The sequence below is a fragment of the Syngnathoides biaculeatus genome, chromosome 6 (genome assembly GCF_019802595.1).
Source record: "Syngnathoides biaculeatus isolate LvHL_M chromosome 6, ASM1980259v1, whole genome shotgun sequence".
NCBI lineage: Eukaryota > Metazoa > Chordata > Actinopteri > Syngnathiformes > Syngnathidae > Syngnathoides > Syngnathoides biaculeatus.
The window spans coordinates 33,751,271-33,766,313 of record NC_084645.1 but is presented as its reverse complement, the minus strand read 5'-3'; the positions used below and the strand labels follow the sequence as shown (position 1 = coordinate 33,766,313).

At 40.0% G+C, this 15,043-nt stretch overlaps 1 protein-coding gene across 4 annotated transcripts; it reads right to left on the bottom strand.

Annotated features, from left to right (window-relative positions):
- pias1b (protein inhibitor of activated STAT, 1b) lies at positions 1–14,375 on the bottom strand. Of its 4 annotated transcripts, none has more exons than XM_061822895.1 (15): positions 14,272–14,375; positions 13,182–13,362; positions 10,787–11,207; positions 10,612–10,696; positions 10,436–10,483; positions 8,281–8,371; positions 8,039–8,173; positions 7,842–7,947; positions 5,845–5,918; positions 5,590–5,750; positions 3,595–3,728; positions 3,334–3,511; positions 3,111–3,250; positions 606–643; positions 1–539 (listed from the first exon to the last, which is right to left on the bottom strand). In XM_061822895.1, the coding sequence occupies exons 3-15, from the start codon at positions 11,202–11,204 to the stop codon at positions 213–215; spliced, it is 1,935 nt and encodes a 644-aa protein (XP_061678879.1). In that variant the 5' UTR covers positions 11,205–11,207; positions 13,182–13,362; positions 14,272–14,375; the 3' UTR covers positions 1–212. The 4 variants fall into 4 exon arrangements, with proteins under 4 accessions (XP_061678879.1, XP_061678881.1, XP_061678878.1 ...); XM_061822897.1 differs by lacking the exon at positions 14,272–14,375 and adding an exon at positions 13,615–13,970; XM_061822894.1 differs by lacking the exon at positions 13,182–13,362.
- Positions 14,376–15,043: the final 668 nt, after the last annotated feature.

Below are 15,043 nucleotides of genomic sequence, written 5' to 3'. Positions count from 1 at the left end.
AAGAGGTGTGAAAAAGTCTTCAGTATTCACAGAAAATATTGAACTGAAGCAACTCACCGGACAGGAAGTGTCCTAAGTTCATATACACGTGATAATTAAATTGAAAATAGATTTTCCTCTCTGTACATAGTACTGTATTCTTTCATCTCTCTCGTCTGTATTTACAAAGCTCTTGTCTCAATGTCTCCCGTGTGCATCAGTTTTGCGGGAATCTAATCCAGAGAGATGACGTCAGATATCGAGCCATAAATGGCCGCCGCCGCTGCCGCCTCCACAGAGGACCTTGACAATCCTGAGAGCGTGTGGCTGTCTCTGTCTCGCTCTCGGTCTTTGTCCCGCAGACTGCTGGAAGACACTAAACTGCTAGTGCTGCCGCTGTTGCTGCCTCCGTTGGTGGCTACCAGCGTGCTGCTGCCCGGGGTCCCCGGAGGTTCCCGCAACATGGGGGACGAGCCGTACGGCAGGTAGCGGTTGAGGAGGAGGTCCGGGTCATCCGAGGCTGACGCGGCTGCCGCGGCAGCCATCACCATGTTGTAATGCTGAAAGAAATGAAGAAAAAGGGCATTACACGGGGGAAAGTGCGACAATCTCCATGATGGATGTACCTGATTGTCGCCTTGGAGGAAGGAGAAGAAATTTAGATCTGTAAAAAACAAACAAAAAAGGGTTAATATTTTTCACTCATAACATTGACATTTGAGCTGGGAAATATGGCCATAAACAGTAACCAAACACCAAATTATTTTGTACTCCAATAGAGCTCGTGCACGTGTCGACACCGTTTTCACGGCGCCATGTTGCCAGTCAAAAAGAGATGCTCGACGCTGTGGGGGACATTAAACCGGAGCAGAATATTCACAATGCCTGAGACTTGTTGTGCTGTTGGTTGTCACAACAGACGAGACAGATATTCAAAAATATCATTCTATGGAATACCAGCTGAAAAGACCATAAAAGATTGATGGATTTCACCAATTAAATGTGATGAATTGTGCCCAACCAAATACACACAACTGTGTAGCAATCACTTCATTTTAGGTAGGAATTATTCTTAATTTCAAGTTACCAAGAAGTATTTATAATGCCAAGTTGACTCATTTGACAACAATGCATATTAAAAACAAAACAAAACATCTGTTGCATAGAGGTTTCAAAATGTGTGTGTGGTCGCAATACGCTTCCGTGTACGGAGGAGCCGACTCCCTGTCCTAAATGTTTTTCTCCAAACATAGTTAATGAATGAGAGTTTGTGTAAAATCATTTATGTATTGAAAAAAATGAGAAGTGCATAGACATCACTCACATGATGGATCTATGTAGCGATCATTTCAGATGGGAATTATTCTTCTTAACCTCAAATTACCATGAAGTATTTATAATGTTGACTCATTTGAAAACAATACGTATTTAAAAAAAGACAATAAGACGGCTGTCGTAGAGAGGTTTACAGAGATTAAAGTGTGGCCACAATATGCTGCCGTGTACGAAGGAGCCGACTCGCTGTCTTTTTTTTCCCCCCAATCATAGTTAATGAATGCGAGTTTGTGTAAAACCAGGAGTCATTTATTTAAACATTGGTATTTGTATTGAAAAAAATCTGAGTGGCTCCATCACTATGTGGGATTTAATTTTGATTGAGAACAGATCCAGCAACCAAGTATTTGTATGCGTCCAGACTTTTCTAGGCTTTCAAACTTTTCCGTGTAAATCTCAACGACTTAGTCACCAGATACATGTGTAGATCCAGTTGTCCAAGGCAAGCGGGGGCAAATTAACAGTCCACTTTCTTATCGGCAAAAATTATGTGTCCTTTATGCTAAGTGTCTCTCATTATTCAACGTACCTTAGTTTATCATCACCTTCTAAATGTTTAACGTTATCGGACAAAACTCTCTCTATTTTTGTTTAATTTCAACAGATTTAGCATTGAACAATGCTTTGTTTGACCGGCAATATGGCCAGTCACGTGATTTCGGTGATGTAGGTGCAGGAGCTCTATACATTGTACGTGCCCCTTTCATCTAAAGACAGTATTTTAATTTGTGTAATAAGAATTGAACAGATAAATTAATCAATTTTCATCCATGTCAGGGGACTGCCCTATTTGGTGATATCCAATAACCCTCTTGGTGTCAACCGAAATGAAGATTAAATGTCCTTCGCGCTTCCACGTACAACATTAAAATATATTATTTTAAAGGCTTTTTTTTTTTTTTAACCCAAAGGACAATGACATTATTCGTATGTTTTGTGTTTACTAATACTGCTGCTACTAAACAACCCCCCCCCCCCCCCCGGATTAATTTTCATCAGCTACCACAGAAATAAATTGTTCAATTTTTTGTGAAAATAAGCCCTTCTTTTTTCAGGGTGGGGAAATCCCTTTTGTCAAAAGATAAAGATATATGTTAACAAACTACCTCATAAAGCTTGGAAGCACACACGCTGGCTCAAAAGGAATGTAGAAATTGGCCTTTATTAGGCCCTGGTTTCCTAGTACGTGTGTGTACACTACATATCACAACAGCGCATTAAGAGGTTTTTTTTTTTTACCGGTTTATTTGTCCTTGTGGACAAATAGTGAGGGAGGGGTAGATGTTGATACGTATAAAGTGCACTGTGAGTTGCAGTGTATTTCTGAAAATTGCAATATACTAAAGTTTGATTATGTCTTTGGAAATGCTAAGCTCGATAGACTGTGACGATATGAATACGATTGAGCTCACGCTATCTGTTTCTTGGAAGGAATTAAACTCTCAATCGATAAAACGGATTTGTTTGGGAAGATCACCTTAATATTAGATGCCTGTGTCATTAAAGTTAAGACTTTTTTTTTTTGTTTGTTTTAACGGTTCCTTTTTGACAGTTCCAAATGTGAAAATGTTATTTAAAACTAGCTCTACAGGCTTTATGATAACGAATAATGAATGGATGTGTTATTCATTATATTATTCATTATTTTCTATGGAAAAAAATATGGTTTGGCTTAAGTTTAGAGGTTGTAATGTACTTGGTAACACACAAACAATACCAGTGTGGGAACAGGGAACATTTACAGGAAGAAATCATCATCAGACAATATGTTAATTTAACATTGGGGCCGTGCCTACCTGGCAGCTCACTAGCTGAGTGATAAAAATGGCGGTAGTCCTGAATAAGTGGTGGCGGTGGAGGAATGTAGCTGGTCTCTAAAGGGGGCATGCTGGGAGCTCTTGTCACCGGTGACGTCTGGTTGTGAAGATTAAGTACTCTGGGAGGGGAAAAACAATGTTACACCATGTCATGGGTTTCAGCGAGAAACTTGACAAGTGCTTTTTGAGGTTGCACACTGACCCCTTGGTTGGAGGTGGGGAGATAGGCGACAGTGATGGACAGCCCCTTTTAGGAGGCGGCTCATCATCTGGCTCATCTTCCGACGAGCTGTCCAGTGTCAGGTCAATCACGTCCACTTTCTTACTGTTCTCACCCGCCGATCCCCGTTTCTGCTCGTGGTTTTCCATTTTAGGCACATCTACACACAGACACACATCAAAGTCACATTGATTCCACGTAACAAGAAGACCACATCGGGTTGGCGAGCTTTGTAGTACGTACCGCTGTCTACTCCGTAGTAAGAGGCAGGCACCTCCTGCACTTCTTTTTTTGATCTCATGGGGGCCCAACTTCCATCCTCTTTAAACTGGATTTCATCACAGTCAGAACAGCTGTTCAGGATTTCCATAAACAACCTGAAAAAAAAGCATGATGACTAAAAAAACAATGCCATGTCATCTTATCACAACTGGTCAAACAACAAATTTCAGATTTTTCCCCCTGAAAAAGTCTGATTTCCATTTTTTTTTTTTAAATCCCTTTGCGTTCTTAATGGAAACACATGAAAATGGCAACCTAAACAAGTTCTGCTTTTTGAGACTTCCTCTTCTGGGATTAGCTTTGTTTCTTAAGATACCACAAGTTTTGAAACATTTGAAAGATAAATAATACGTTGTTTTCTCAATATTTTTGACAGATATACACACAAAAAAAAACTTCCTCTTACAAAAAAAAGTCCCCTTCAGTCAAAATGTGCACTGCATATAAACAGTCTCAATTTTAAATGTTTTTAATTGAACATAAATAATACTTCAAAGTGCATGGTTCAACAACTCCCTAATACAAGACAGATTAACCCTGCAACCCTCGAGCTCTCATGCGATTTTCTCATGGAGTGTACAAGTGAGGCATGGCAAACTTGGGGGAAATATTTCTAGCATGAAAGTACAAACCTCAGGTCGAAAGTTTCCAACATGCCGCTAAATTACTGCTTTTGCATTTTCAATGAGAGGCAAAGAAAAGGTTGATGGATGTTGTGAGGGAGGACATGAGGACAGTGGGTGTTAGAGAAGAAGATGCACGAGATAGGCTTAGTTGGAAAAAGATGACACGCTGTGGCGACCCCGAATCGGGACAAGCCGAAAGGCAAAGAAGAAGAAGTGAGAGGCATGCTGTTCCCAATGCTTTTTGCCACTGTCCCCGTGATTGGCCTCTCTCTGGTCATACGGAAAACAATGCGAAACTTATTCCACTTATATTGTGTCTTCTCTAGTGTGAATTACCTCTCTACTCGCTTTTTTTTTTTTTTTTTTTCACAGAATGTCACTGGAGAGGTCAGAAATGTTGCTAAGTATCGCAACCAAAATGCTAAATTGTTGTTGTTGAGGCCTTGTGAAAGGGCCGCTCGGTAGCATGCAAGGATGATAGCACACCGGCGTGACCAAGCTGAAGTAGCAGCCTACAAGGAAGTCGGTAGGCTCTCCCCCCAGGTGGATGAGTAGACCACAACTTGGCAATATCTATTTGCCACTCATGCAAAAGAAAGCCCTGGCTTTGCTCATTTTTAGGAAATATGCGGAAAAAAACATCAGATTTTTACACCTTGTGTCAGTTCATTTCCAGGCCCAGAAAAGCTGGCAGCATTTGTGAGTCTTGTTGATATATGGTGCCCACTTTGCACGGTAGAGTTTTAACATTTGGGAACGTAGTGACAAAGTGTGTTAACTGACTTTTCTGAAGCGCTCCCGAGCCCACGCACCAAAAACCTTTACACACTGATCATGGTTATTAATGCGCGAGGGTTGGGCATTCTTTGAATATGAGCGATCCTGATACTGATTTGGGGACACTACTTTTATAACTAACTATGAAGGTCACGTGTTTCCCATTAACCTGTTTAATGGTGGATTGTTTGAAACTGGTTTTTGTCACCCTTTTTCCAGCTCTTTTTGGAATATTCCATTAAATATCTTCTTTTTTTGTGTATTCAGTTTAATATAATTTAAAAAGGATTTGGAAAACTTTATATTCTGTTTTTATTTTCATTTTACAAAGTGTCGCAATTTCTCTGGAATTGGGAGTTTGTGGGGCAGGACTTCTGAGTTTAACCGTGTTTGTGAGCTACAGTTCCACAAAGCCCGTATTACAGGCTGAGTAGGGAGGAGCTTGAAAGCCTCCTGCGGAGACATCTCTGGATATCATTTTTCTATTGTCCCCTAAAAGCTCAGGATTGGGTGTCAATTTTGCTCTAGCTAGTTACAGTACAAGTCCACTCACCCATCAATAATCAGATGCTCATATGGCGCCTTCTTGTCACATACTGGGCACACCCAGGTGGGCTTCTTCTCATTCATTTGGATATAAAGCGTAGCATCAAAGCACTGGAGGTGGGAACATGTTAACGCTCGACACGCGATTGTCAGCCTCATCTTTCCAAGCTTAAAAAACAAAACAAAACAAAACAACCATGAAGTACTTCCCACTGATGATGAGGGGATTGTCAGGCATAAAATGAAAGTTGCAAAAACCTACAGGACACAGAAGAGACACTCGGAGACTGGTGGTGGCAATCTCGCTCTCTGGATCTGCTGTCAATTTCTCTTTGACTGCAAAGAAAGCAGTAAGGTACAAAAATTAAAGCGGGCCAAGTATAAAGATAATCACATTTTCTCAAGAGTACCAGGAATTTATTACAAAGGAACTTCATTTGTATGAATACATTTTTACAGCTTTTTTTTTTCATTAAAGAATGACAAAACAAATACAACAATAGTCTAATAGAGGTAATTGTGTATTTTATTCCACACTGGATTATAATTAATCATTATACCAGTGTGGTTCCATTTAATATTTCAGTATCATGTACTACATAAGTACAAATTGCTCATAAAAGCATCACACATTTCAAATACTGACACATGGAACTTTGCATCAGAGACAATATTCAGTACATCACAAATCTGAGGAATCAGTTTCAAATCCAGCCTCGCCTGTGTGGAGTTATCTCCTCGCGCCTCGGTGGGCTTTCTTCAGTTCCTCTGGTTTCCTCCCACATCCCAAAAACATGCACAGTAGGTTAATTGTAGACTCTTAATTTTCCCGTAGGTGTTAATTTAAGAATGAATGGTTGTCTGCTTATATGTACCCTGCCTCCTATCAGCAGTGAGCTGGAATAGGCTCCTGCGTAGCTGCAACCAAAGTGAGGATAAGCGGTGTAGAAAATCGATGGATGGGTATTTATTTTTTCAAGTGTAAAATGTGCCTAGTATTGATTACACACGTAGGCCACAATCTGAGGACATAGGGTCCAAACTATAATACGGCATTCATCATATTTTAAATCAGTTCTTGTATTCATTATTACATTTCAGGGGCTTCCTGTGTACTATGATTTGATCACTCTGGGAAAAGAGTCATTCAATTTTGTCCTTCTTATACTGCAGATACATGTTTGTTTTTCTGTAAATTTTGAAAAAGGTGCGTAACACAAACTTGGATAAGGGAACAAATCTACAGATAAGAAATGCGACAACAGCAGCAGCAACTGAATGTCCTAAACTGGAGAAGATGAATAATTAGCAAGTAGGTTGTGTGGTTTGAAAGGAAGTGGTGAGGAATGTTTATATGTTCATTGGCAAACATAACGGCGCTGAATGTTTTTACAAGAGAGGATATTTTCAGAAGCTGTTGTGTGTGCAAGTAATATTGTGGTAAAAGTTATAAAACCATCACACTTGGATAAATAGGCAGCAGGGCAGCAGAAACTTTTTGCCTTTGCAGTGGTAATCGACTGATCGTCACGTAAAACACGTGATGCTTTATGAACGCTCCACAAAATACTGAGACAGACAGTAAGATGCTAAATTGATGAGTCATTCAAAGCACTGTGAGAAGATAATGTGAACTATTTAATACAGCAGCCAGATGACAGTTGCTGTAGGCTCCACCTACCATTTGCACTCACAATCACACTGAGGGGAAATTTAGAATCTCCAATTAATGCATGTTTTTTGGGATGTGGGAGGGAACCGGAGTGCGCGGAGAAAACCCATGCAAGCATGCGGAAACATGGACGGGCCAGGATTTGAACCCTGGTCCTCAAACCTGTGAGGGCAACGCTCTAGAGCTGCTCCATCATGCCGCCCAAAATCACACATTGCAAACAAATTCCAGAACAGTCAAGAAAAAAATATAACTGACATCTATCAGTTCTAAAGCAGACTGCAGTTGTGTCGCATACACATCTGATTTATATATTCACATACGAAAGAGGGCTCGCACGGTGGGATTTTGGAAAAAAATGAAACAAAACAAAAAAATTGGAATTGATTTCAGGAATGAAGCTGTTAATTGTTTTCAAATGACAATGTGCTCCAAAGTGTTTGCTTTGATATGCTGTCAAATTTAATCAGGCAACCAGTTTAGAACGTGAAGATACTTTTAGTTACATTTTATGTATAAATAAAGTTTGATTGATAGCGATCCCGCTCGTGAATGAATTTGAGTTTTGAAAGAAAATAAAAACTTACTCAGAGCTCTCGAGTGGTCAGGGTTCCTAATTCCTCTGGCTCGTAGTCTTTGCAACAACACTGCAGATGACTGCTGCATTACCAAATAAACAGCCATGGAAAAACTCTGACAAGAGATGTGGAAAAAGGGGTCATGTTGAGGTGAGTCGCATTCTCCTCAAAACATCTGCTTCGCAAAGTCTTTCCGACATTCTTACCCTCCCAATTTCTGAAGTCCACGACACAACAATTGTGTTGGGGACTGTAGTGGACAGTCGTACAAGGGAGGTTATGTTTATGGGGCGACTCGGTCGTTTTGGTTCGACTCCATTTTTGGTGGGAGGAAGATATCCCTGCAAGGAAAAAAAAAAACAGCACTTCTTTATTATTCCACACCCTTCGTGGTCGCTAGCACACTTGAACAAACAGCGCAGTCTGAAGTCGGAGAGTCTGAACTCACAGGGAGATTGCAGGGCTTTCCGTTCACCTTCACACACAGATTTGGAGGGAAATGATCTTCTTGGGGACAGCTTGTCTCTGATAGACAAAACCTAAGAGGAAAAAAAAAGAAGCTAGAGCAATGCTGTTGAATTTTTTTTCTTAAAATGAGTGACCTATTTGCTTGTGGCAATCAACTGGCCTTTCTTTCTATGAGGTTGTTGAAGAATACCATTCATCCAAAATGGAAACAGGAGATTGTTGAATGAATGGGGGAATATCTTACTCAAGATGAAGGGACAACCCAAATCTGGGATTGCTTTAACACAAGAGTAAAATGAAGTGGTGTTTTTTGTTTTTTTTGTTTAAATACCAATACCATCCAGAAACTTAATCAAAATGGACAACTGACTGATACATGGAGGAGTCAATTTCAATCACCTGTCGGTCAGAAGTTATGCTTGCTGATGCTTAGTTGTATTACTGTGTGTTACATTTACGCAGGGTCACAAGTCCAGTCACTCACATTTGAAAAATGTACGGGAGTGGTCAGTCATGCTCGTGGATAAAGTTGCGGGTGTGATTAGGGATGGTATCTCAAGATCTTAAAATAACTTACTCGATTAATATAACATAACTGGAAATCAAAAATAAAATAAACAAATACATAACTCAAATGGAAAACAAAAATTTCCAACTCAGAAATGATAATTTCCAATTTGAACTGACCTTAGTAAAACATGATATAAAACGGTATTTAAAAATTTTCATCAATAAAAATACTTGATATGACGAGCTTTATCTGATAGTGTCACGTCTTTTTTTTTTTGGGGGGGGGAACGCCATCACACGATCAACCTAACTGCTTCATGATCGACGCATTGAACAACCCTGGTGTAACTGAATTTCCTTTGACAAGCCTCATTATGTTGATGACTTTCGACGTAAATGCGCTCGCAGTACGCGAATCAGCTGCTTGTGGCATCACTTCCGTACATGCTCAGTACGGTTAACTTGCATTTCCTTTTCCTGGGTGAATACTGATTGCTTAGGAGCAGGCTTGTTTTGTTAAAGTTTATGAAATAAACACGTAAATTAATGTCAAGACTACACAAAATAAGCGACGTCCTTCAATATCTATTTTTTCTACTCGTAACAAATTTTACGCACGGGATTTTTCGTGCTTGACCGTGCATATTTGTGAGTGCGATGCCGCGCACACGAACGAACGCGCTCACCAAATGTGAGTGACTGCAAGTTTCAAAGATTAGTTTGTGTATTTGACTTGAAGTCTAGTTGGTTTGATGAAGTGCGAATGCATAAATTAAAACCCATCTGTCCCAAAATAAATGGCCCATGTTGAAGAACCCGTCTTGGTACAATTTTAAAGGAAACGAATATAAAAAGCACCTCCATGGCATGTGATTTAACTAAAGGCAGTGATCACAGCTTTTCTAAAATCTGATCTTTTTATGTAGTCATCCATATTACTAAAAAACAAATGTGGCTTCTTCTGTCGATGGAACACGTCTCTGACATCATACGGATGCAAACAAAACGGGAAATTATGCGCACAAACCGTGCCGTTGCGTAGGTCTCGTCATGACACGCTCGTGGTGATTTGAAGGATATTTTACAACTGAAGCAAGCATATTCTTATATTTATCAGTTCTAAAACATATTTTTTGCCACTGACTGTTTGCTGCACCTTGGTTAGCTATTGCAGTTTTGTGAAAAGTTTGCACAATTTGGGTTTTTTGGGGACGATCAGCGATTAAAAAAAAAAAAAACACTGAACACCTTACAACTGATCACCGATCTGATCACAAGATGGAGCAATGAGTCTGTTTAAGTCACCTGTTCATTTACTGTATATAATTATATATGTAATTGTTCCAAAAATATATATTTACAAGAGATAACGCATCTTTGTTCATCTATTTACGACAGTGAGGCATACTGACAGACTGAGCAAATGAATGATTTTCTGTTGGATGGCAGCAAGTACGTGAAGCAATTAACAGATCTGTTTCCGGGACATTCTTGTCTGTTGGTGTGCCGTGAAATTTTGCAAATGTAAAGTGTGTGCCTCGGCTCCATAAAAGTTCCCCTCACTTGATCTTTCTGTATTTTTATTTTATTTTTTTACCAAAAGGTAACACACTACTTGTTTCTACCTTAACTGGACTTGAACAGCGAAGTCACATTTGGTCCCTGATATGTCCCTAAAAAAAAAAAAAAAAAAAAAAAAAGAGAGAGAGAGAGAGAAACAATGATGTCAAGAGGGAGTGGTCCACACTCAATGAATATTGTTGCTCACTGACAATGTTAACAAGAAAGCTGCGTTGCTTACATGGAGCTGCTGATCTGTTGAACTTGTAGTGGTGTTAAAGCGAAGGCATAACAAGCTTCTTGGAACCGCTGACCGTTGTCGGAGGCTACAATAAATGAAGGTGACAGTGATCAGTGAAGTGGCAACGTAAAGGCATCTCAGAACATCCATCGGTGTCAAGTCAAAATAAACTCACTCAGACTGGTGGGCTTTATGAGCTCGTCAAGCACGTCATAAAATGGCAATCTCTGCAGTTTGACGTCGGGGTGGACAGGGTGCAGGGTGGAGGGCAGGTGAGGCAGACTGAGCTCGTGCTTGGGCCCGAGCAGTGAAACAGGCAACAGCGGCGAGGGGGAACCATGGCTGTCGAAGAGGCCCACGGGAAGGCTGGAGGCAGAATGGACGCCGGGCATTGCAAGGTCCACCGGCGAAACCATCTTGGTTGGGAATCTCCGTCTGTATAGCTCTTTAATCTTCATCTGCATGGCGGGGCTGCAACCAGCCTTTACGAGGTGCAGCGCTTTGGTCAAAAGTTCGTGCTTACGCCCGTGCTTATTCCGTCCAGCAAAACCCAACAAGACTTGCAGCTCTGAAACTCGAAGGCTCATTACCATTTGCTGGTAGAAAAGGAAGAGTCAAGTTATGGAACGCATTCTCCGACGCTTGCCGAAATAAAATTAAAATATGTCAGTGTACAGTCATTAAAATACAGAAAAATCAATGTTTTGCTTTTACCGCCTCATCACAGTGAAAACCGTTCTTTGTAAACACAGCACTCTGAAATTTGCCAAAACAAGATACAGATGTTATTTTTCTAGTTTTTCAAAGCTTTTGGTTATAAAGCATCACCACATGCAACACAGTTTTGTGATTATAAGAGAAACATGGGACATGAGTTCAAACAATCTGTACTGATCATAAAATCTGACATTGTGGTTTACTTGAAGGAATGCTCCAACCTTCTGAGCTAAAATTAGCAATGTGACATCTATCCATCCATTTTCTGAGGAGCCTATCCTCACGAGGGTCGTGGGGAATGCCGGAGCCTATCCCAGCTGTCAACGGGCAGGAGGCGCGTACACCCTGAACTGGTTGCCAGCCAATCGCAGGGTACATCAACACAGACAACAGCCACAAACACAATAGGACCTGAAGCCAATTTAGAGTTTCCAACTCATGCATATTTTTGACATGTATGGGGAAACCAGAGTGCCCAGGAAGAAAACTCAAGCAGGCACTGGGAGAACATGAAAACTCCACACAGGCGAGGGTGGGATTCGAACTACGGTCCTCAGAACACGACGGACCAGGAATATCGAAAAACAGTGGGTGGATTACACAGAAATTTAGGTTTTTTTGTGTCATTATTGTAAAAAATTGCGTTAAAAAAAAAAAAAAGTATTTCATTATTTCTCAACACATCTCCCTTACTCTTTTGTTTCATCTGCAACTTACTTGCCCGAAAAACTCCACTTAAACTTCAAAAATTGAAAATTTTTCATGAGAATAGTAGTGTGGGCGGTAGAACAGATCATGTACTTTAGTCATTGTTTTTTTTTTGTGAATCAATTTTCTATTAAGGATTTCAGAAGTGTCTGAAATGCTAATTTTATGTTTTTTTTAAAGAAAATTATACAAAGATGGCAACCACTTGTCACATTGCAACTAACATAATGCTATGGTTGCCCATAAGAAAAACAGAGAACTTTACTTAAATTTAAGTTATTTTATGTTCCACTACAGATAAAAAATCTCATATGGATTACATTTGGTTTCACAATTCGCCTAGATCAGTGACTGTGCTGATCGCTCTTCAGGTGTACCGTGGGCAATTATCAAATTTTACTTAATTGCTCCAAAAATCATTTATTTCCAAGAAATAATGTAAATTTGGTCCTTTGTTTATGGCAGTGAGGCATAGTAACAGAAAGAACAAATGAAAATAGTCTTCTATTAGATGGCATGAAGTACATACGGTAATTACTTTTTGTGGTATTTTTGTCTATTGGTGTGCCGTGAGATTTTTCAATTGTAAAATATGTGCCTTGGCGCCATAAAGCTTGGAAATCACTGGTCTAGATGACCTTGCCTGACGTTTTCACAGTGCTTAATAGTAATTTTATGCCACAGGCGTGTATCAAGCGAGGCAGATTGTGAAGCGCATGACTGGACCGTCGGAACACTTGTGAGGGAAATTAAGGTAAAAATCAAGAAAATGTTGGATTTTAATTAGAGTCCCCCCCAACGTTATCATATATAGCCAGTCCATGCAGTCACAACACATCTGAAAATAGTGCGTGCAAGAGGGTTGTCAATACTAAAAATTAAACATTTATCGAAGGATGAGGACACGACTATAGTGAGGGGTTTATTCAACATGGATTATGCAGCTACAAACACTAATTTGGCAGGAGATGACACAAGCCACCTCTGCTAGCTAGCCAACTGATGTCGGGCAAATTACAAAAATATAAAGGCCTTCCACTTAATCTGTCAATATATATCAACAAAAAATTGTGCTGGTCAACATAATTTGAATAAAGATCATTTCTCGTCATGAATTCAAACAAATCAAACAGAAGCAACGCTACCTATTACGAGTGGTACTGCCAAGTTCCAGGGAATAGACAGAGCCCATTTTTATAAGATAAAGCGGTCTGATTGCTTTACTTCATGTAATGTCAGTGGGAGCTGCCTGGTGTGGGGCTGTATTCAAGGCGTTGGCGTTAATGGAATCTCTGTTTAAGATCCGAGGAGGGATGTGCTCGTAATCTGCAGGAGAACAGCACAAGCACAAACTGACTAACGGATCGTCGGCAACAATAACAAAGCTAAGGCTAGCAGGCTAGCCTAGTCAGCTAACAGTTTTGTACGGTGTCTGATCCCTTCCTGTGGACGTACGTCAGGTGATAAAAGTACTGACCGCTTACTTGATTGTCGACAAATAGCGTTTCAGTTATTTGAAATTCAAACGTGACAGTGCTAAGCGCCTATTTGTCAACCAAGTGGAGGGGCTCGCTTTACCTTCAGTTCCGTACTCTCCGCCATCTTGTGACATTGTGTGCGCATGCGCAACAGCCGTCCTCGGGGGACAGGCCGCTCAAACATTGGTTGTGTCGCTTCCTTACAATAGACGGCAGGGGGCGTACTTGCTCCATTCAACCGGGGTACAACGCAACTCATATAAATTTACTTTAAAATTGGTTTGGTTTTTTTCAACTCTAAATTTGATAGTGCACATATTCACCCACGTATTACTCAAAGGGTGTATTGACCCATATTATTGGCGTGAAACTTCTAACACCTGAAAATATCGAACGAGTTTTTTAGCTGAGAATTAGCAAACCAAATAAAGTCACATAGCATTCACGCTGTAATGGATAGGTTTCCTGCGACGTCACCATCCTTAGACCAATCGGATAAAGTAACGATAGAAAAAAACTTCACGTTTCACCTTTGACCCGTGTTCTTTGACCTACATGACACTCAAGATGGCGTAATCGGAAACTTAACCATTGCATGACGATACTAAGCACACTACAGTGATTCGACAACAACAAAAATCTTCAAAATAATCAAATAGCATTTAAAAAAAATAGGTAACAGGGCTGTGCCGAGGTATTAACTACTTTTTAGCATAGCGGAGCTACCAAATATAAAGAAAATAGATAAGGATATTACTTGCGCTCTGCCAGGGATCGGAATGATCTAACTTCCAATGTGAACTATCAGTGAAGATCTTCTTCTTCTAAAGCACCTCAATCTTATTGCCACCTCTGATGGCTCTGTGGGGACATCTTGTGTTAAAAAAGTACATAGTATACGTTTAAATTTCCAAGGTAGCCACGAGGAAATTCGTTTACCTGTTTAGCCAAATAAGGAAGTAGGTTGCGCCGATATCGGTGATTTTTATTTTTATTATTTTTGCATACCACTGGAGGGACCCAGCGTACCATTATTGATACTTGAGTCCGACCACACTTTAAGAATCAAAGAATAAATGAAAACACTTGGACAGGTCTTAGGTGTGAATTTCAACTAAATGGACACAAATATAGTTAAAAAAAAAACACCTGAAGAATTTAAATTAGAATTATGGTAACGGCCAATTTTAGAAAGCAGGGGTAGGCAAAAAAGCAATTTGTTTTATTTTCAAGGTAGTTTAAATTAATCTTTCATCTTGTTAAATGTCAAATCACGCCAATGTGCAGGAAGGACACTGTTTGATAGAAATTTTATTTTATAGTTAATTTTATCACGCATTTATAAATTGTATTTCCCGGGGATGCAAATGGAAGCAATTCAGTAGCATTCAGAGACAAACCAGCATTCAATTTGATCGTCTTCAATTAAACCCCCATGCACGATTTTAGAATGTGGGAGGAAGGAACCTCAGATGTTTTATGTCCATATTCTCTTGTTCAGGGTCAGATCACAGGCTGCTGGAGCCTAT